Here is a 23,478-nt window from a genome sequence, read left to right on the forward strand (position 1 = left end):
CTTGGAGCCATATAGAATAAATCAAATCTAATGTTTCCCAAATGGGGTCCCTGGGTACCTAGGGAGTTCATGAAATAGTAGTGAGGACTCAGAATCCATTTTAAACATTTCAGAGACTAACAAATTGCATGTTGATTTCTGACAAGGCTCTATGGGCTAACAAAAAAGCATTACACCTTTTCTTTTGTTCTTTCTTAGGTTAGCTCAGCGTGGTGACATTGCTTATCCCATGATGTTCAGTATTTCTGGCAGTTAATGTATGCCTTTGGTTGATAAAGATGGGGAAAACAAGTTAATGGGGAATGGGGTTTGGTAAACAAAAATTTAAAAACATAGCCTTATAGGGGAGGAAAAAACCAAACAGAGTCACTGATAAAAGTATAGAAACCTTTGGTCTTTTTCTCAGGCCCCTCTTCAGATCTATGAGGATATTGATCAGACATCATGTTTTCTCATCATACAAAGCATTTCCTGGGGAAACTGACATATTTATGGGATCTGTCAGTAATTGTGTCCAGATTGGGATAAATCTCCAGGGAGTGAAATTGTTTATTGAGGCCCTCAATTCTTTTAGATCTTTGAGCCTGAATATAATTCTTGTAATAATTGAAATATACTGCAATAGCTGTAACCAAAACTGTTCTATCATGAAGGAGATTGGGAGGTAATAATCCTTGACTGGCAGAGGTAAAAATGATTTTAGGGACAGTGATTTGTCAATTCTCTTTATGTTATAGCTGAGGAAACTGAGGCCAGAAAGGTCATGAAACCCTCTCAAGGGCATGCCACTAGCTAAATTCTGGATCCTAGGTCTTGTGCCCTTGGTGCCAAGGCCACTTTGCCTAAAGCAGCAGAAAACCTGCAGAATAGCATCAAGATGGCCAGGCAGGAGACAGTGCCATCCATCTTAAAAATCATTCTGGCTTCTGCCAGCTGATGAAGGAAATAAAGTTAATGACGCCCACATAAATGTGATGCTGTCGCAGGCCGTGCTCACTGTCTGGAGGGGAGCTCTGCGGGCCCTCTGAAGAAGGAAAAAGGTTTTTAATGTAGCTTTAAAGGGAGCAGTGTCTCCCCTTTCTGCAAGGACAGGGACTGTGGCATCTGTTACCTCTGTCTCCCCTGCAGAGTGCCTAGTTTTGGACTGGACACGTGAACACATGATAAATAAATGCGTGGTGTAGAAATGAAGGCAATATCAGCACTGATGTAAATTCAGCCTGAGCCTTCATGGGTATGGGCCTCTGTCTTTCATGAACACCTTATCTGAGACTGGGGGGAACTTAGGGGTGTTGGAGTCAGTTATTTGAGTTGATTGGAAAGAAAACTGAGTCCCCATGAAGGAAAGAGATTCGCCAAAGCTGTGCTGCAGGGTAAGAGCAGAGCTGACTCTACAAGGAAGGCTCTCAAGTCATAGCCTAACTGCTCTTTCCACGGCACTGCTTGGTTGCAACCTCTTTCATAAAGTGGTCTCAAAAATAAATTCCCTACATTTCCCTTGTTAGTTCATTACCAGTTTTGCAAATATGCAGAAGTTATGTGCTGATTCATAACTCCATTTACCAGCCTAAGGTTCTTGTCCAAGATGTCCCTTGGGAACAAAAACATGACATTTTCTTTTCTCTGTCTCAAGTTTCCTAAGCCCCCCAAAGAGGGTAGACTTGACATTTTGATTGGCCCTAATGTGAACTTGCCCAAGGGGCATCTTTCCTTAGCAAAAAAGTCCTTGGCCCACTCCAGAAGCTCCTAGACACTTTCTGCAGTGCCCAAAATGCAACGGGTAAGATTTGAGGAAGAATACAGGTATGCTACCAGGAGGAAAAGATCCAGGCGGTCATTTGCTCCTCTTGGCAAGCTTGGAGAATGGGAAGCCAGAAGGGCAACCTCAGAAGAAAGCTCATTTACCTTTCAGCTGGGTGGTTTTTCAGGACTGAGATATGAAGCAATCTACTTGCCATGCTCCTTTTGACCCTAATGTGGGTAGAGACATCTTTCCTTCAAGGTTTTGATGACCTTTCTTAACAAGTGAGTACCATATTCAGTACAAAACCCTGTTCAAGGAAACATCTACTGGGTTGGCAGATGGAAATGACACATAAAGAAAAGCATATAAAGATCATCTTTTGGAAAACCACCCGTGGGTTAGACTTGGTTTATCTCCTCTGCCTTTATTCCCTTCTCAAGCACAAGCTAGGTCTCTGTTTGCTTCACTCTGGTGCTTTGTGTGTTCCATGGGGGCATTTCCTCAAGGAAACTAGACTTTCCTCCTCATTACAATTGGTTCATCAGAGCCCCGTGTTAAATATTTGGTCATTCTATACCAGTGGTTCCCAACTGTGGGCAATTTTGTGCCCCACCAACCCCATCCCAGATTTCTGGCAGCGTTTGGAGACATTTTTGACTGTCATGACTGAGGGGGGCGGTTATTGGTGCCAAGGATCTGATAAACATCTTATAATGCACAGTTCAGCCCTCATAACACAGAATTTTCCAAAATGTTCAAAATGTCAGTAGTGCCAAGATTGAGAAACATGGTTATATACCATGGGTCTATCTGAGTTACTCAGAAGGTGAGAAAATTTGGGGGTCACGCTGAACCCTTCCCAGCCATAAGCCAGTGTAAGGGCTCTGGGAATCAAATCAAGTTCCCTTTGACTTGAAAGGAGGTTTGAAAGGAATATGCTTCCATAAAAAACCATATCTTTGCCTATTATTTTTTAACCGGTCTGGATATAAAGCCCCATCCCCAATTGAAAACAAAGAGACAAAATTTAGTTTATTGAATACTTGAATATCACTCATAGGATTTTAGAACCACAGGCTTTTAAAATATCAGAGCAAGAACTTCAGCCAAATCACCTCATTTTACTTACGGGGACACAGTTGGTGAGCACTGCAGTGCTGTTTGTCCCCCAGTACCCTCTTTCTCTCTCCCCCTCAGTGCTTCCTAAGGCCTCAATTCATTCTCTTTGTTGGCACTGTATGAGATTTCTCCCTTACTCACTTCAATGGTTGTTTTGTTTGCTTTGCTGTCATTATTGCCATTTTGCTGGTTATGTGCTGATGCAGCAGCACTTCTGTTATCGAGAGCCTTTCCCTTCCTAGCCCCCAGATTTCCCCAACAAGGTGAGCAGCTGGCATCATTTAATCTGAGGAGTACCTGGGTGCCTGAGATGATTGGATTGGCTCGTTCCAACACGGTGCCTGTCCCTTGGGGGAGAAGGGGTTATTCACAAGGAACCTGCTAGGGAGACAGTCTCCATTTACCCCTACATACATTCTATTGAGCCCCCAGATTTTAATGCTTCTGTATTTTCACCTAAACTTAAAAAAATGAGAGCGTTAGTAATGAAAATGCCAGTTAGACAAAGACAATACTTTCCCTCTTTGTGACCTTTTTTTTTCTCGTCTCTCTGAAAAATTGCTGAGGGTACTTCCCTAGTTCAATTCTTTTTATTATTTTATGTTTCATGTTCTAAAACAACATTGATTCCCCAAATGATGTAGCCATTTCTACATTTTTGGAAGTGCAACAGTACCATCCCCTTTCCAGGTCTCCATAGTCATGACTCTTCTTATAAACTCATGGCATTATATCCCATATCCATTGTAGCCCATGTCTGCCTTGACGTATGCAGGGGAAGGAGATGTGGAGTGATGCTTCCTGATAGGCCACCACCAGTAACTTAAAGAATTAACACGGTGGATTCATAACCTTCTCAAAATGACTACGATGCAAACCTTTTAGACTGTCTCCCTGTTGCGAAAGACAATGTCTGGGAGAAGAAAATCAAGCATTACATACTGTTCATCAAGAAAAAAGGAGTTGGGGGGGAGGATGTGCTTGGTCCTATTAATTTGCTCTTTAATCTCTCTCGTTCAGTTCTGTCTCAGAAAGCCAAAGCCAAACAGAGAATCAATTTGCATACAAATGTTACTAAGTATCCCACCTCCACAGCATTTTACAGTCCTACTATGTATGTAGAGGAGAAATGATTTGATATTGTTAAGAGGATACTTCCTGCCCTCTTGCCAATAAAGTAGCTATATTTCACAAGGCCCTGGATTGTTGCACTTTTTTTGTTCTATCTGACTCCTTGGCTATTTGTATTCTGAGTAGTGGGCAGGACTATGGCCTGTCAAAGAATTATTTGAACTGGAGATGAGAAGCTTTAGCATTGGGTATCTCAGAGAAGGAGAGAGGTCTTGTCTTCATCTCAAGAGAAAGACATGAAGAGAGGCTCACATATAGATAGACCCTTACGATCTGGAGAGAGTTGTCATTCATTTAATTAAACCAACCACTGGATTAGTCAAACCAATAATTCATATGCAGAGTTCTCTATAATGTAAAAAAGAAAAAAACAACAACAACAAGAATTGTTTGCTGGTTTATGATGGGAGAGACTAATATTTGTTGGTTACTTATTTTTAAAAACAACCTAGAGTGGGTTTTTCAAATGACTGTTAATCCAATGCCATGGTAAAACATGAGAGTCAGACATCTAAAATGAAGATTAATGATCCCTGCAGGTCATAGAAGAAGACTAATTTTTTTCAATTCATATAAATGGAATTTATCATAACAATCTCTGAAGATGGCATGATTCACCCACTTACAAAAAGACTGTATATTTAAATGCTTCCTGAAGAGGTGATTTTTCACTTGTGCTGTCGTAAGAATGCTAAGCCTATAGGCAGAAAAATTTAACCTGGGAGACCATGGGTGGGGGAACTCAGCTACTGAGTTGCAGATAGACATAAATTAAAAAAACAAAGCAAACGAGACTTGTCCATCAGTTCAGGATCTGCAGCTAGCAAGTAGAGTTTGGAAAGGTGAATGGGGGAGAGGAGGGAGTCAAAGTTTCAAAAGAGAAATGTTTCCCGGAATCTGTTCCTGAGTAGATCCACTCTGCCCGCAAGTTCCGGGCTTTCCAGCCTGAGGTCATAACGCTGTTGTTTCCAAGCACTGAGCCTCAGCAACACTCCCACCCCCACCCCGCAGGGAAAGAAAACAACAAAAAAGGAGAGAAAATGATTTTTCTGTGTCCAGCGAGTTCGAGTGCAACCTTCCCCGTCACCGCTAGTTGTCACTTGGCTCCCAGACGGGAGAGCTGAGGTTTTCGGCACTGCGGTTAGAGAGAATGCAGTCCTAATTAAACTGAGTAACTCCTAAAGCTTCCCCTTAAAGTCCTCAGCCGAGCGAGAGCCGATATGCAGGGGGGTTGGGGGCCAGTGATGGGGCGGGGGTATAGCAGGCAGAAGGACAAACAAATCACAAGAAACAGGCAAACAGCTGCCAGGGTAGCGACTGTCTCAGACCTCCACGCACAAGCCAGACACCCTGCGGGCGGGGTGGGGGGGTGGGGGGGGGTGGGGAGGGGGGAGGGAGGGAACGGGGATGGAAGGACCCGATTGCAGCGGTATACAGCACCCTCCTCCCCCGAAAAGAGGGGACCACGGACAGATTCAGCCTCCGTGCTCCTTTTCCCCATTTCCATCAGAGCGATGTGGTCAGTAGAAAATTGCATACCTGAAGAATACAATGGTCTCCCAAAGGTAGAGGCGAAGAGTATCGAAGCTGTACATTTTTCAGGTCCTTGTGCTTTGTAGTCCACGAGTTATGGGGGCAAAAATGTTTCAAATTGGCACTTACAAAACAGTGAGCGCTGTTGAAAAAAATAATCCAAATCCTAAGGGGAGGTGGGGAACAGGGGCGCGGAGGGAGAGCCCCAGGGGAAATTGGAGCGAGGGGGCTCTAGGTACCACGGGCAGAGACAGCCTCGAAGCGTTTCAGCACCACGGAGAGAGTCCAGCCCTGCTTTTCAGGAGCGCGAAGAGTATTGCTGTTTGTGAAACTCCAGCGTGTCTGTTGACTCCCTGCGGCGCTGGGGAGGCACGTCTGGGGGCGGGTATATTTTCTTTTTTACCCCTGTTTTTCTGTTTAAACGGCCAGCCCCGTAAAGGGAAAAACAGCGAAAAATCTGTGGAGATCAGAGCGCTGGCCTCGGACCGTTAGATTGGGCGAGCATCCTGGGTAGGGACAGCAGGGCTTTATGCCCCTGGGCTGGCCTGAGGGGTTTACGGGCGAGGGGAAGCGATGGATGGTGCTGCCTTCAGTTAAATCCCAGAGAATGTGCCAGGCTGGCGCATCGCGACAGAGTCCCGGAATCTCATTCCCCTGCCTGCGTACCCGTCTGCTGTTGCCTTGCGATCCCTGTTCTCTGGTCCTCGCCGAATAAGTTATGATCGCTGCAGGAAAGGTGTCCCATTGCTCGGGGCTGCAGGCGTGAGAGAGCTCAGGGCAAGTTTCAGGGGCTGCCGGGGTCCATGGCAACCCCACGGGGCTCAGGAGCCCAAGGCTTCAGATGCATCTCGGTTTTCTGAGCTCGCCCATTTTCCTTTGGCCAGGACTCCCTTAGATCTTCAGACTTTCTTACTGCATTAATTTAACAAACTGGTGGCAAGGGGGATTGGGGGGGGGGGCGGGCGATGGCCGACGGGAGGGGGTGGAGAGGAAAAAAAGGGGGGAAAAACTCCTTAGTATCTTCAAACCCTCCCACTCGAGGTGTTCATTGGCCCGCGGCTGCGAAAACCAGATCTTTTCCCGGTGTTCGGCCAATCGAGTATTAGACTCTGGGTTGAGTTTAACGCTTAGAGCGCTGGAGGAGATCCGTGTCTCCCCTCTCCACTGCAGGCTGGCGGTGGAGTGGAGGAGGTTATGGAGTTAATCTCCCGAGGTCTCTCAAACTATTGCCTTTATTTTTAAAGAATGTAGTTGTATGTGAGTAAAACAAACACCACGGGTCCCAGTTCAGACGTGCTTTTTGGCTCAGTGTATCATCTTAAAAGGGAAGCATTGAACCAGATGCCTGAGTTTCTTTAGAGCTCTGAAGTAGTAATATTTGGCTCCAGAAAAAAAACGGAGAGGTTTCAAAAAGAAGTCTGATCTGTAAAGGAAGATCCCCCCTCTCCCTCCCCAGGGACGCAGCGGCAGGAAAATACAGGAGAAATTCCTTGAGCAGTTTTCAGGGTCAAGAGAGAGCAGCCCTGGCCTCACTGTTGGCACTCTTTGGGGAGATAAGGAAGATATGCCCTCTTTTAACTGGACAGGAGACAGTTTTATTTACATTCACAGGTTTGGGAAACAGAGCCTCAGAGAGCTGTGGCTTGCTACAAAATAATGGTAGTGCCAACCTGTTACATACAGGTATCCAGTACTTACCAACTCCCCTCTGTTTTTTCTTCCTCCTGCTTCTCTGTTTTCCCAGCTTATTTGAATCTCAGAAAACAACTATACGTTTCACTCTAGAGCCCAGCTGGGGAGGTGGAGTTAATCAGATTTTCTCCAAGCTACTGGACTTCAGTGGATTAATAGCCTCTGCAGGATTTTCTGGCTGATTTGAACTGACTGGGACAGTGGGGTCTCTCTCTCCCAGCCTACTGAAAGGGGATAACCCCTCCCTCTCACCCAGTAGCTTTACGAATTCCTTCTTTTGAGTTTTTGGAGTCTGGTTCTCCCTAGAATAGTTCTTGACAGCTCAATTCTCTCCAAGCCCAGGCTTTCTTCCCAGGAAAGAAGTCTGGAAATCTTTGTTCACTAGCCTCCTATCAGCATAGATTCACCCCCTACCCACTACACTGTTACAGCACACCCTACATTACTTCCTTTTTCGTTGGCTCCCACACACCAGAACAGTGAGAGGTTGCTTAGAATTTCCATGAGATTCTGAGTAGTGACTGAGAAGGAAATTTTGCTTTGAAGGTGAATATTCACATGAGTTTGATACAAATTTATATTGTCAATCTATTATCTATCTATCATCTATCTATCTATCTATCTATCTATCTATCTATCTATCTATCTATCTATCACTAACCCTTATTAACATGTCTTCAATGTACCAGGCACTATTGTGCACTTCCTATAATCTCATTTACTTCTTATAGTCATACCTTGAGGTAAATATTATCTTTGTGAATGTGTTTGTGTACTTATGTATGTGCACATTTGTGAGTTTGCTCGGGAAGGACAAACACACATATGTCTGTGTATATAAATTCACTTGCCACACATGACTAATTCTGAAGTGAATGTGAAGTACATATGTGTATTTGTACATTTGGGGTTGTAAATGGGTTTCTGCCCACATAGGCATATATGTATGCATCTATGTGTGTTATTGATGTGCCCCTAGAGGTACTGAAGTAAACTGCGAGCTGACAACTTTGTTTTTCCTCCTCACCTGGCTAGGAAGCACCTGTGTACGTGGGTGTGGATGCAGTGTGTAGAGTTGGGTTTTCTTCTCCTTTAAGAGATGCTGTGTATGTGTGTGCGTGCGCATGTGTATATATGTGTGGTGTTGCTGTTTGTGGGTGTGAATGGCTCTAAGGCTGTGGCCTGTGCAGGAGATGAGACTAATTATTACCCGTTTTCTAGTAGGCGTTTAATCTGAGGGTGCTACTTTTATTTAGCCGGCACACATGAACTGAGCATGTGCCAAGCGTTGGGGATATGACAATACGTAAGATAAACAATAACTTGAACCTCTGGAACATGCGGTCACTTTAGAGGTTCAGTGGGAAAAGTTCCTCATGTTTTACCTTGTACCTCACATATCTCTTATGCCTATAAACAGTATACCCTGATCTTCCTGTCTTGTATAGGTCACTTTTGAAAATAAACAACCATAGACTTGGAGGTCAGGGATTTATGTTCTTATTTTCTCTCTGCCTCAAAAAGCCTGGCTGACATTGGATAAATGACCAAACCTCTCTGGCCTAAGTCAAACGAAGATAGTCGCGCCCACTCTTCTCCCCACAAGATGCTGTAGAGAAGCAATGGCATTCAGGTCTAATCTTAGGGTGACTACTATGCTATGAAACAGAACTCTTAATGGAGTGGAATGGATTGGCTTCCTCTGATGGTCCATTTCTAGTGGTAAGCAATCTTTGTAGCCTAATTCCCATACTTGATTGGTCCCTTATAGGCCCCAGCAGCCAGATTTGAATCCTCCTAAGTATGACTAAATTATGACATGCACTGATAGTTATTTTATTACTAGAGGAGACTCATTCTTTCATTAACTCAGCAAACATTTATTGAACATTTACTATGTGTCAGGCGCTGCTCTAGGCACTGGGGATATAGCAGAGAACAAAACAGGTAAAGATCCCTCTTCTATTGAAGTATATCTTCTAGCAGATGGAGGCAGAAGATAAACAAATTATGATGTATTAGGCAATCATAAGGATTAAAAAGAAAAAAGCAGGGTAAACCTGGGTAAAAGGCAGAGACTAACACAGAGATGCTAGTTTATACAGGGTGGTCAGATCAGGGACTGCTTTCTGAAAAGGAGACATTTGAAAAAATGACTGAAGGAAGTGAGGGAATGAGCCTTGTGAGCCTCAGGGAGGGGAGGAAGAGCTTTCCAGGCAGTAGAAAAGAAAATGCAAAGGCCCTGAGCAGGGAGTATGCTTAGAGTGTGCAAGAAACAGCAAGGAGGCCAGTGTGCCTGGATGGAGTGAGTTAAGGAGAGGGTGCCAGGAAAGAGGTTAGGAAGTAGTTAGGGGCTAGATCGTGTTCTACCTCCAAGGCATAGCAAGGACTTTGGGTCGTATGTTGAATGAGACCCACTGGAAGGTTTTGAGCAAAGCATTAACGGTATCTGACAACGTTTTAACAAGATTAGTCTGGCTACTGTGTTTAGAATAAATGTATGGGGAGGAGAGGGGCAAAATGAAAGCTGGAGACTAGTTAGGAGCTAACTGAAAAAAAAAAATCTATGTGACATTCTTAGAGGCTGCTCTTGTTCCACTCCAGAGAGGTTAAACAACTTACCCCTTAAACTAGTAGCAGACTTGGGATAAGAATACAGGTACTGTAATTATGGCTAAAGGATCTTTCCACTGTTTTTTGCTCCAACTAAGATAAAGTTTAAGGAAATCTACAAGGGAAGAACTTTATCTGGCTTGTTTCTGATATATACCTAGCACTTGGCACACCTAGTGCCTGGCATATAGCAGGTGCTCAGTAACTTTCTTGCAAGGATAAATGAGTGAATAAATGAAAGCATAACAAAAAAATTCAGGCAGAGGGCCTGAAAGGGAGGAAAAGAAAAGGAAGGAATAGTGTTAATCAGGTGAGATTATGTTGTCTTGAGCCAGCTAATGTAATTAACACAATGGCAAGCCTCTGTCCAAAATGACATTCACAGAGGAGAGTGCTTGAGGCTTCAACACTGCTTTGACAGGCTCCAGTGATACTTTGTAAAGAGAGATGGATATTTGGAGCAACTAAGCAGCTTGCCTAATTGTGCTGAAGTATTATGATGAATATGGGTCTGAAAATGGGACCCTGGAAGAGCCTTTCCTCCAAGGAGCTGATGGCTTCCTGCCAGCCTTTCCTAACCCAACTTAGAAAATGAACTTGCTATTTTTTTTATTTTAATTGCAAACCAATAGTCTGTTCTTTGTGCTTTAAAGAAGGGAACTCAGAGCTACTTAGGAAATCTCAGTGGCACCAGAGAATTTTTAGTCATAAGGAGTAGATGATAAAATACTGAGAGACCGTTCCTCCCATTTTACAGACTAGTCACCCAGGGGCCAGGAAAGTGATGTGACTGGCTTAATGTATCACCACAAAGTTGAATCTAGAACTCAAGATTCCTATCTTTCAAGTTGTAGCTCCCAACTCCTTCACTCAGAGACCTAAAATAAAAGAAGAGAAGGTAAGATGAGAGAGGACAAAAGCTTCATATCACGGCTGATCAGACCCTGGATTCCTGCCTGAAGACTCCTGGATTTTCTTTCTCTGCCAGGTCTGTACTTGTACCCTGTGTTCTAGTAGCTTGACATCCATGTGAGACATTTTATAACCTCCTAGTGCTTCATTTTCTTCTTTCTTTCCCTCAAGCCATCTCTGCCTCTTTTTTTCCTGCTTTCTGCTCAGTCTGCCCTTAACTCTGATTTCATGTTTCTTCAGTCTGTTCCTCTTATTGCGTCTCTCATCTTCTACTGCCTCTGCAAGGACTTTTGGCATCAAGAAGGTTCGGCAGAGGATACACAATTTTTTCTGAGTTTTCACTCAGTGGTTCATTCATCTGTTTAAAAAGGACATGTATTTTGAATACTGGCTGTGTGTCTGACACGGTGCTGAGGTTTTACATGTCTAGCAAAAGATTTGTTCATTCAGTTTATTTTTTAATTTTTTTATATATATACATTTTTAACATCTTTATTGGAGTATAATTGCTTTACAGTGGTGTGTTAGTTTCTGCTTTATTTATTTATTTATTTATGAATTTAATTTAATTTATTTTTTTATACAGCAGGTTCTTATTAGTCATCCATTTTATACACATCAGTGTATACATGTCAATCCCAATCTCCCAGTTCATCACACCACCAGCCCCACACCCCCGCCACTTTCCCCCCTTGGTGTCCATACGTTTGTTCTCTACATCTGTGTCTCAATTTCTGCCCTGCAAACCGGTTCATCTGTACCATTTTTCTAGGTTCCACATATATGCGTTAATATACAATATTTGTTTTTCTCTTTCTGACTTACTTCACTCTGTATGACATTCACTAGATCCATCCACGTCTCTACAACTGACCCAATTTCATTCCCTTTTATGGCTGAGTAATATTCCATTGTATATATGTACCACATCTTCTTTATCCATTCATCTGTCGATGGGCATTTAGGTTGCTTCCACGACCTGGCTATTATAAATAGTGCTGCAATGAACACTGTGGTACATGACTCTTTTTGAATTATGGTTTTCTCTGGGTATATGCCCAGTAGTGGGATTGCTGGGTCATATGGTAATTCTATTTTTAGTTTTTTAAGGAACCTCCATACTGTTCTCCATAGTGGCTGTATCAGTTTACATTCCCATCAACAGTGCAAGAAGGTTCCCTTTTCCCCACACCCTCACCAGCATTTGTTGTTTGTGGATTTTCTGATGATGCCCATTTTAACTGGTGTGAGGTGATACCTCATTGTAGTTTTGATACGCATTTCTCTAATGATTAGTGATGTTGAGCATCTTTTCATGTGCTTCTTGGCCATCTGTATGTCTTCTTTGGAGAAATGTCTATTTAGGTCTTCTGCCCATTTTTGGATTGGGTTGTTTGTTTTTTTGATATTGAGCTGCATGAGCTGCTTGTAAATTTTGGAGATTAATCCTTTTTCAGTTGCTTCATTTGCAAATATTTTCTCCCATTCTGAGGGTTGTCTTTTCGTCTTGTTTATGGTTTCCTTTGCTGTGCAAAAGCTTTTAAGTTTCATTAGGTCCCATTTGTTTATTTTTGTTTTTATTTCCATTTCTCTAGGAGGTGGGTCAAAAAGGATCTTGCTGTGATTTATGTCATAGAGTGTTCTGCCTATGTTTTCCTCTAAGAGTTTGATAGTGTCTGGCCTTACATTTAGGTCTTTAATCCATTTTGAGTTTATTTTTGTGTATGGTGTTAGGGAGTGTTCTAATTTCATTCTTTTACATGTAGCTGTCAAGTTTTCCCAGCACCACTTATTGAAGAGACTGTCTTTGCTCCATTGTATATTCTTGCCTCCTTTATCAAAAGTAAGGTGACCATATGTGCGTGGGTTTATCTCTGGGCTTTCTATCCTGTTCCACTGATCTATATTTCTGTTTCTGTGCCAGTACCATGCTGTCTTGATTACTGTAGCTTTGTAGTATAGTCTGAAGTCTGGGAGCCTGATTCCTCCAGCTCCGTTTTTCTTTCTCAAAGTTGCTTTGGCTATTCGGGGTCTTTTGTGTTTCCATACAAGTTGTGAAATTTTTTGTTCTAGTGCTGTGAAAAATGCCCGTGGTAGTTTGATAGGGGTTGCATTGAATCTGTAGATTGCTTTGGGTAGTGTAGTCATTTTCACAATGTTGTTTCTTCCAATCCAAGAACATGGTATATCTCTCCATCTATTTGTATCATCTTTAATTTCTTTCATCAGTGTCTTATAGTTTTCTGCATACAGGTCTTTTGTCTCCCTAGGTAGGTTTATTCCTAGGTATTTTATTCTTTTTGTTGCAATGGTAAATGGGAGTGTTTCCTGAATTTCACGTTCAGATTTTTCATCATTAGTGTATAGGAATGCAAGAGATTTCTGTGCATTAATTTTGTATCCTGCTCCTTTACCAAATTCATTGATTAGCTCTAGCAGTTTTCTGGCAGCATCTTTAGGATTTTCTTGTATAGTATCATGTCATCTGCAAACAGTGACAGCTTTACTTCTTCTTTTCCGATTTGGATTCCTTTTATTTCTTTTTCCTCTCTGATTGCTGTGGCTAAAACTTCCAAAACGATGTTGAATAATAGTGGTGAGAGTGGGCAAGCTTGTCTTTTTCCTGATCTTAGTGGAAATGGTTTCAGTTGTTCACCATTGAGGACGATGTTGGCTGTGTGTTTGTCATATATGGCCTTTATTATGTTGAGGTAAGTTCCCTCTATACCTACTTTCTGGAGGGTTTTTATCATAAATCGTTGTTGAATTTTGTTGAAAGCTTTTTCTGCATCTATTGAGATGATTATATGGTTTTTATTCTGTAATTTGTTAATATGGTGTATCACATTGACTGATTTGCATATATTGAAGAATCCTTGCGTTCCTGGGATAAACCCCACTTGATCATGGTGTATGATCCTTTTAATGTGCTGTTGGATTCTGTTTGCTAGTATTTTGTTGAGGATTTTTGCATCTATATTCATCAGTGATATTGGCCTGTAATTTTCTTTCTTTGTGACATCTTTGTTTGGTTTTGGTATCAGGGTGATGGTGGCCTCGTAGAATGAGTTTGGAAGTGTTCCTCCCTCTGCTATATTTTCAAAGAGTTTGAGAAGGATGGGTGTTAGCTCTTCTCTAAATGTTTGATAGAATTCGCCTGTGAAGCCATGTGGTCCTGGGCTTTTGTTTGTTGGAAGATTTTTAAACACAGTTTCAATTTCAGTGCTTGTGATTGGCCTCTTTATATTTTCTGTTTCTTCCTGGTTCAGCCTCAGAACGTTGTGCTTTTCTAAGAATTTGACCATTTCTTCCAGGTTGTCCATTTTATTGGCATAGAGTTGCTTGTAGTAATCTCTCATGATTCTCTGTATTTCTGCAGTGTCAGTTGTTACTTCTCCTTTTTCATTTCTAATTCTATTGATTTGATTCTTCTCCCTTTTTTTCTTGCTGAGTCTGGCTAATGGTTTATCAATTTTGTTTATCTCCTCAAAGAACCAGCTTTTAGTTTTATTGATCTTTGTTAGTGTTTCCTTCATTCCTTTTTCATTTATTTTTGATCTGATCTTTATGATTTCTTTCCTTCTGCTAACTTTGGGGGTTTTTTGTTCTTCTTTCTCTAATTGCTTTAGGTATCAGGTTAGGTTATTTGAGATGTTTCTTGTTTCCTGAGGTAGGATTGTATTGCTTTAAACTTCCCAATAGAACTGCTTTTGCTGCATCCCATAGGTTTTGGGTTGTCGAGTTTTCATTGTTATTTGTTTCTAGGTATTTTTTGATTTCCTCTTTGATTTCTTCAGTTATCTCTTGGTTATTAAGTAGTATATTGTTTAGTCTCCATGTGTTTGTATTTTTTTACTGATTTTTTCCTGTAATTGACATCTAGTCTCATAGCATTGTGGTTGGAAAAGATACTTGATAAAATTTCAATTTTCTTGAATTTACCAAGGCTTGATTTGTGACCCAAGATATGATCTATCCTAGAGAGTGTTCCATGAGCACTTGAGAAGAAAGTGTATTCTCTTGTTTTTGGATGGAATGTCCTAAAAATATCAATTAAGTCCATCTTGTTTAATGTATCATTTAAAGCTTGTGTTTCCTTATTTATTTTCATTTTGGATGATCTGTCCCTTGGTGAAAGTGGGGTGTTAAAGTCCCCTACTATGATTGTGTTACTGTCGATTTCCCCCTTTAGGGCCGTTAGCATCTGCCCCATGTATTGAGGTGCTCCCACGTTGGGTGCATAAATATTTATAATTGTTATATCTACTTCTTGGATTGATTCCTCGATCACTATGCACTATCCTTCCCTGTCTCTTGTAATAGTCTTTATTTTAAGGTCTATTTTGTCTGATATGAGAACTGCTACTCCAGCTCTCATTTGACTTCCACCTGCATGGAACATCCCCTTCCATCCCCTCACTTTCAGTCTGAATGTGTCCCTAGGTCTGAAGTGGGTCTCCCATAGACAGCACATATATGGGTCTTGTTTTTGTATCCATTCAGCCAGTCTATGTCTTTTGGTTGGCGCATTTAATCCATTTACATTTAAGGTAATTATCGATATGTATGTTCCCATTACCATCCTGCCAATTATTTGGGGTTTGTTATTGTAGGTCTTTTCCCTCTCCCGTGATTCCTGCCTAGAGAAGTTCCTTTAGCATTTGTTGTAAAGCTGGTTTGGTGGTGCTGAATTCTCTTAGCTTTTGCCTGTTTGTAAAGGTTTTAATTTCTCCATCGAATCTGAATGAGATCCTTGCTGGGTAGAGTAATCTTGGTTGTAGGTTCTTCCCTTTCATCACTTTAAATATGTCCTGCCAGTTCCTTCTGGCTTGCAGGGTTTCTGCTGAAAGATCAGCTGTTAACCTTATGGGGATTCTCTTGTATGTTATTTGTTGTTTTTCCCTTGCTGCTTTTAATATTTTTTCTTTGTATTTTATTTCTGTTAGTTTGATTAATATGTGTCTTGGCGTGTTTCTCTTTAGATTTATCCTGTATGGGACTCTCTGCGATTCCTGGACTTGATTAACTATTTCCTTTCCCATATTAAGTAAGCCTTCATCTCTAATCGCTTCAAATATCTTCTCAGTCCCTTTCTTTTTCTCTTCATCTTCTGGGACCCCTATAATTCGAAGGTTGATGCATTTAATGTTGTCCCAGAGGTCTCTGAGAATGTCCTCAATTCTTCTCATTCTCTTTTCTTTACTCTGCTCTGCAGTAGTTATTTCCACTATTTTATCTTCCAGGTCACTTATCCGTTCCTCTGCCCCAGCTATTCTGCCATTGATTCCTTCTAGAGAATTTTTAATTTCATTTATTGTGTTGTTCATCATTGTTTGTTTGCTCTTCAGTTCTAGGTCCTTGTTAAACATTTCTTGTTTTTTCTCCTTTCTATTTCCAAGGTTTTGGATCATCTTTACTATCATTACTGTGAATTATTTTTAAGGTAGACTGCCTATTTCCTCTTCATTTGTTTGGTGTGGTGGGTTTTTACCTTGCTCCTTCATCTGCTGTGTGTTTCTCTGTCTTCTCATTCTGCTTAACTTATTGTGTTTGCGTCTCCTTTTCGCAGGCTGCAGGTTCATAGCTCCCATTTTTTTTGGTGTCTGCCCCCAGTGGCTAAAGTTGGTTCAGTGGGTTGTGTAGGCTTCCTGGTGGAGAGGACTGGTACCTGTGTTCTGGAGGATAAGAAGTCTCTGGTGCACCAATGTCCTGAGCTAGGTTCTCTCACCTCAGAGGTACAGGCCTGACACCTGGCCGGAGCACCAACACCCTGTCAGCCACACGGCTCAGAAGAAAAGGGAGAAAAAAAAGAAACAAAGAAAGAAAGAAAGATAAATAAAATAAAATAAAATAAAATAAAATAAAGTAAAATAAAATAAAATAAAAGTTATGAAAATAAAAAATAATTATTAAAAATAAAAAAATTAAAAAGTAAGAAAAAAAGAAAGAAAAAGAAAGAAAGAAAGAAAAGAGCAACCAAACCAAAAAACAAATCCACCAATGATAACAAGCACTAAAAACAAACAAACAAACAAACAAAACACACAGAACCCTAGGACAAATGGTAAAAGCAAAGCTATACAGACAAAACCACACAAAGAAGCATATATATACACACTCACAAAAAGAGTAAAAGGAAAAAAAAATATATATCATTGCTCCCAAAGTCCACTGCCTCAATTTTGGGATGATTCATTGTCTATTCAGGTATTCCACAGATGCAGGGTACTTCAAGTTGATTGTGGAGATTTAATCCGCTGCTCCTGAGGCTGCTGGGAGAGATTTCCCTTTCTCTTCTTTGTTCGCACAGCTCCTGGGGTTCAGCTTTGGATTTGGCCCCGCCTCTGCCTGTAGGTCGCCTGAGGGCGTCTGTTCTTCGCTCAGACAGGATGGGGTTAGAGGAGCAGCTGATTAGGGGGCCCTGGCCCACTCAGGCTGGGGGGAGGGAGGGGTACGGAATGTGGGGCGAGCCTGCGGCGGCAGAGGCCGGTGTGATGTTGCAACAGCCTGAGGCACGCCGTGTGTTCACCCGGGGAAGTTGTTCCTGGATCACGGGACCCTGGCAGTGGTGGGCTGCACAGGCTCCCGGGAGGGGAGGTGTGGAGAGTGATCTGTGCTTGCACACAGGCTTCTTGGTGGCTGCAGCAGCAGCCTTAGCGTTTCATTCCCTTCTCTGGGGTCCGCGCTGATAGCCGCGGCCCATGCCCGTCTGTGGAGCTCGTTTAGGTGGTGCTCTGAATCCCCTCTCATCGTGCACCCCGAAACAATGGTCTCTTGCCCCTTAGGCAGTTCTAGACTTTTTCCCGGACTCCCTCCTGGCTAGCTGTGGCACACTAGCCCCCTTCAGGCTGTGTTCACGCAGCCAACCCCAGTCCTCTCCCTGGGATCCGACCTCCAAAGCCCGAGCCTCAGCGCCCAGCCCCCACCTGTCCCAGCAGGTGAGCAGACAAGTCTCTTGGGCTGGTGAGTGCTGGTCAGCACCGATCCTCTGTGCGATCCTCTGTGCGGGAGGAGTCTCTCTGCTTTGCCTCCACACCCCTGTTGCTGCGCTCTCCTCCGTGGCTCCAAAGCTTCCCCCCTGCCCACCCCCCATCTCCGCCAGTGAAGGGGCTTCCTAGTGTGTGGAAACTTTTCCTCCTTCACCTCCCAGAGGTGCAGGTCCCATCCTTATTCTTCTGTCTCTGTTTTTTCTTTTTTCTTTTTCCCTACACAGGTACTTGGGGAGTTTCCTGCCATTTGGGAACTCTGAAGTCTTCTGCCAGCGTTCAGTAGGTGTTCTGTAGGAGTTGTTCCATGTGTAGATGTATTTCTGATGTATTTGTGGGGAGGAAGGTGATCTCCACGCCTTACTCTTCTGCCATCTTGAAGGTCTCTCTGTTCAGTTTTTAACAAACATTTAAGTACCTTCTCAGTGCTAGGAACTATGACAAATGGTAAAACAAGAATAGCCTAAACAGTGTTGCTTGAAGGGAGGAAGTGATGAAAAGAGATTCTTGTACTGCATATTTAAAAACCACTTAATATGGAAATACACACATATAAAGTGCATAAATTATTTCCAAAATGGAAGTTATCTGTATCATGACAGAGAACATTACCAGCCCTTTAGAAGCCTGCCTCATATCCCCTCCCAGTCATTATCTGCCAAAGGGATCTACTATTCCACATTCTATTACTTCTGATTTGCTTGTTTTTGTCTGATTATAATCGTCTTTGTTCACAATAGGGATTGACTTGTAACTTTCCTTTTTAAAAATGTCTTCAGGTTTTGGTATAAAGATTGTGGTGGCTTCATCAACAAGCTGTGAATATTTCCTCCTTTCTCTTCTTTAGAAATGTTTGTATAAGATTGGTGTTATTTCTCTTTAAAAGTGTTTGGAAGTGTTCATTGGTGAAGCCATTTGGGCCTGGTGGTTTCTTAGTGGAAGGTTTTAATTTACACATTTAGTAGATGTAAGACTGTTAAGACTGTATATTTCTTCTTGTGTCTATTTTAATAAGTTGTATTTTCCTAGGCATTTGTCCATTTTAGATAAATTTTCACATTTAATTGCATAAAATTTCTATCACCTTCTTATCTTGTTAGTCTATAGAATCTGTAGTGATGTCTTTTTTTTGTTGTTGTTGTTATATTGGTAATTTGTGCTTTCTCTCTTTTTTCTTGATTATTCTTTCTAGGGGATTAGCCATTTTATTTGTTCCTTCAAATAACCAGCTTTAATTTTTTTCTATATTATAAATTTGTTTTCTATTTCGTTTTTTTCCCCTCTCAACTTATGCATTTTTTTGGGGGGGGGGCGTTAATTTGCTTGTTTTTCTGGCTTCTTAAAAATGGATGCTTAGATAATTATTTTTAACTTTTCTTATTTTATATACATATAACTTTGTATTTTCTCCTGAGCTTTACTTTAGGTACATCTCACAAATTGTTATATTTTCAATATTATTCCGTTCAAAATATTTTCTAGTTAAAATATTAAATCCTTAGAGGTATTTGGAAGTGTACTGTTCAATGATATAATTCCATTTTTTTTCTGCCTTACATCGTGTGTTTGGAAAGTCAGCTAAAAGTCTTATTTTTGATTTTTTAAAGATAATGCGTCATTTTTTCCTGGTGATTTTTAATATTTTACTGTCTTTGGTTTTTATCAGTTTTTTTAAAATTGAGGTATAGTTGATGTACAATATTATATAAGTTTCAAGTGTACAACATAGTGATTCATAATTTTTAAAGGTTATACTCCATTTATAGTTATTATAAAATATTGGCTATATTCCCTGTATTGTACAATATACAGCTTACTTTTAGCTTATTTATACACAATAGTTTGTACCTCTTAATCTCCTACTCCTATCTTGCCCCTCCACCCTTTCCTCTCCTTCCTGGTAACCACTAGTTTATTTTCTATATCTGTGAGTCTTTTTCTTTTTTATTATATTCATTAGTTTGTTTTTAGATTCCACATATAAGTGATATCATACAGTATGTGTCTTTCTCTGTCTGACTTATTTCACTTAGCATAATACCCTCCAAGTCCATCCATGTTGTTACATGTGGCAAAATTTCATTCTTTTTTATGGCTAAGTAATACTCAATTGAATATATACACCACATCTTATTTATCCATTCATCTGTTGATGGACACTTAGTTGATACCATATCTTTGCAATTGTAAATAATGCTACTATAAACATTGGGGTACATGTATCTTTTTGAGTTAGTGTTTTCACTTTTTTTAAAAAATTTATTTATTTATTTTTGGCTGTGTTGGGTCTTCATTTCTGTGCGAGGGCTTTCTCTAGTTGTGGCAGGCGGGGGCCACTCTTCATCGCGGTGCGCGGTCCTCTCACTGTCGTGGCCTCTCTTGCTGTGGAGCACAAGCTCCAGACGCGCAGGCTCAGTAGTTGTGGCTCACGGGCCCAGTTGCTCCGCGGCATGTGGGATCTTCCCAGACCAGGGCTTGAACCCGCATCCCCTGCATTGGCAGGCAGACTCTCAACCACTGCGCCACCAGGGAAGCCCCATTCACTTTTTTTTCAGATATATACCCAGGAGTAGAATTGCTGGGTCATATAGTAGTTCTATTTTTAGTTCTTTGAGAAACTCCATACTGTTTTCCACAGTGGCTGCATCAAATTACATTCCTACCAACAGTGTACAAGGGTTCCCTTTTCTCCATATCCTCACTAGCATTTATTATTTGTAGTCTTTTTGATGATGGCCATCCTGACAGGTGTGAGGTGATACCTCTTTGTGGTTTTGCTTTACATTTCTCTGATGATTAGCAATGTTGAGCATCTTTTCATGTGCCTGTTAGCCATCTGTGTGTCTTCTTTGGAAAAATGTCTGTTCAGGTCTTCTGCTCATTTTCAAACTGGGTTGTTTGTTTTTTTGAGGTTGAGTTGTATGAGCTGTTTATATATTTTGGGTATTAACCCCTATGGGTTATATCATTTGCAAATATTTTCTTCTATCAGGAGGTTGTCTTTTCATTTTGTCGATGGTTCCTTTGCTGTGCAAAAGCTTTTAAGTTTAATTAGGTCCCATTTATTTAGTTTTTGCTTTTGTTTCCCTTGCTTGAGGAGACAGATCTGAAAATATATTGCTAAGACAATATATCACAGAGTGTACTGCCTGTATTTTCTTCTAGGAGTTTTAGGGTTTCAGGTCTTACATTTAGGTCTTTAATCCATTTTTAGTTTATTTTTGTTTACGGTGTTAGAGAATGTTCTAATCTCATTGTTTTACATGTAGCTGTCTAGTTTTCCCAGCACCACTTATTGAAGAGACTGTCTTCTCTCCATTGTATATTTTGTCTCCTTTGTTGTAGATTAGTTGACCATAAGTGTGTAGGTTTATTTCTGGGCTCTCTATTCTGTTCTACTGATCTATGTGTCTGTTTTTGTTCCAGTACCATACTGTTTTGATGACTGTAGCTTTGTAGTATAGTCTGAAGTCAGCAGCATGATTCCTCCAGTTTTTATTAGTTTTATATGCCATGCCTACATTTGGTTTTCTTTTTCTTTTTCCTGAGGAGTGAAACACAATTTATTTTAGAACTAAATAGAACAGATTGAATAAACAAAAGTTTTATCCTAAAATTTCCCAATAGACATTTTCTCACCAGGCTGCAAGTTATTGATTGTATCAGTCCCAGCAGTGCCCATCATAATATTCACAAAGATGTACAAATTGTATCAGTTGGTTGAAGAGTCAAGTTTGAAAATAACAGTTTTTATTCTTTGTGCTTTAGAATAATTTTCAAAACACATCTATCATGCTCTTAGCCCATACTTGTTCAATTAAATTTTTCTTCTAAAAATAACTTAGAGCAAGAGAATAATTTATTCATACTGAAAAACAGAACTCATCCATTTTCTCCAGTGCTCCATGGAGGAAAAAACTAGTCCAAACACATAGATGTAGCAATAACCATGTTTCCTATTTTGGCTTCTTTGTTTTAATAACCAGAGAAAATCCTTTGTTGTTCTTATCTTAGTTTGAACACAGTGGTATCAACATCCTTTTCTTCCTCTGAATCTTGATTTGGCATCCAAAATTGATCTTTTACATTTGAAAAATGGGTATTTCAAAGTTCTGCAGTCTCCTTCCTTCAAACAAGGTACTTCCCAATTACTTCTCAGTGTACTTCCTTTCCTTGAGCACACAGTGCAACTGAAGCAGACATGTGCCTAGATCCTTTATCATGCCTGTGTTTGAGCTGCTCACTGGCTTGTCCTTTTAATACTGGGACGGCATCTCCCTCTGCTGCAGCCTCAATCTGCTTCAGTCCACAATGACTGCCTAGGTTTTGTTTTTTCTTTCTTTTCTTTCTTTCTTTCTTTCTTTCTTTCTTTCTTTCTTTCTTTCTTTCTTTCTTTCTTTCTTTCTTTCTTTCCTTCCTTCCTTCCTCCCTCCCTCCCTCCCTTCCTTCCTTCCTTCCTCTCTTTCTCTCTTCTTTCTTTCATTGAATTATAATTGATTTACAGTGTTGTGTTAGTTTCTGGTATACAGCAAATTGATTCAGTTTTATATATATATAATATATATATACATATTATATATAAATATATATAATATATATATATATATAATTATATATATATTCTTTTTCATATTCTTTTCCATTATGGTTTATCACGAGATATTGAATATAGTTCCCTGTGCTTATATGACCTGTTGTTTATCTGTTTTATATATAGCAGTTTGTATCTGCTAATGCCAAACTCCTAATATATCCCTCCCCCTGCTTCCCCCCTTGGTAACCATAAGTTTGTTTCCTATGTCTGTGAGTCTGTCTGTTTTGTAAATAAGTTCATATCTGTGTCATATTTTAGATGCCTCATATAAGTGATATCACATGGTATTTGTCTTTCTCTTTCTAACTTATTTCACTTAGTATGATAAGCTCTAGGTCCATCCATGTTGCTGTAAATGGCATTATTTCATTCTTTTTTATGGCTGAGTAATATTCCATTGTATATATGTTCCATATCTTCTTTATTTATTCTTCTGCCAATGGACATTTAGGTTGTTCCATGTCTTGGCTATTGTAAATAGTGCTGCTATGAACATAGGGTTGCATGTATCTTTTCGAATCACAGTTTTCTTTGGGTATATGCCCAGGAGTGGGATTGCTGGATCATATGAAAACTCCATTTTTAGTTTTTTAAAGAACATCCATACTGTTTTCCATAGTGGCTGCACCAATTTACATTTCCACCAACAGTGTAGGAGGGTTCTCTTTTCTCCACACCCTCTCCAGGTTTTCTTTATGAATACACTGCTTGGAGCTCAGAGCCTTCTGAATTTGTGTCTTGATGTGTTTCATCAATAGTCAGTATTTCTTTAATTATTGCTTCTTTAGTCTCTCCTTTCCATCTAGAATCTCAGTTTCACACGTTAGACCTTTTCATTATGTGCCTTATGTTGCTTATGTTTATTTCCACGTTTTCTATTCTTTTTCCCTCTCTCTCTGCATCAATCTGGATCTTTTCTACTCTTTTGATTAATCTTCTCATTGTTGTGTTTAATCTGGTTTTTCACTTATCTATTGAATTAATTTAAATTGTTTTAATATTCAGGTTGGCATTTCCACTTGCTTCTTTTTTTTTTTTTAAAAATAAACTCCAGTTCTCAGAAGAAATTCTCCATCTTTTCATCTATTTTCTGGAACATATTAATCATAATTATTTTTTACAGTTCCTGTCTGATAATTCTAGAATCTGGGTTT

General features: G+C 40.5%; 1 protein-coding gene across 1 annotated transcript in view; it reads right to left on the reverse strand.

Moving 5' to 3' along the window:
* The window catches only part of GLRA1 (glycine receptor alpha 1), a 96,882-nt gene extending 90,612 nt beyond the window's left edge, over window positions 1–6,270 (reverse strand). Inside the window, exon 1 of the mRNA XM_082379180.1 lies at window positions 5,534–6,270. Coding sequence (XP_082235306.1) covers window positions 5,534–5,589 — 56 coding nt within the window. The 5' untranslated portion in view covers window positions 5,590–6,270. The remainder of the gene's footprint in view (window positions 1–5,533) is intronic.
* Window positions 6,271–23,478: the final 17,208 nt, after the last annotated feature.

Source organism: Balaenoptera borealis (assembly GCF_965194805.1).
Source record: "Balaenoptera borealis genome assembly, chromosome: 2".
Lineage (NCBI taxonomy): Eukaryota > Metazoa > Chordata > Mammalia > Artiodactyla > Balaenopteridae > Balaenoptera > Balaenoptera borealis.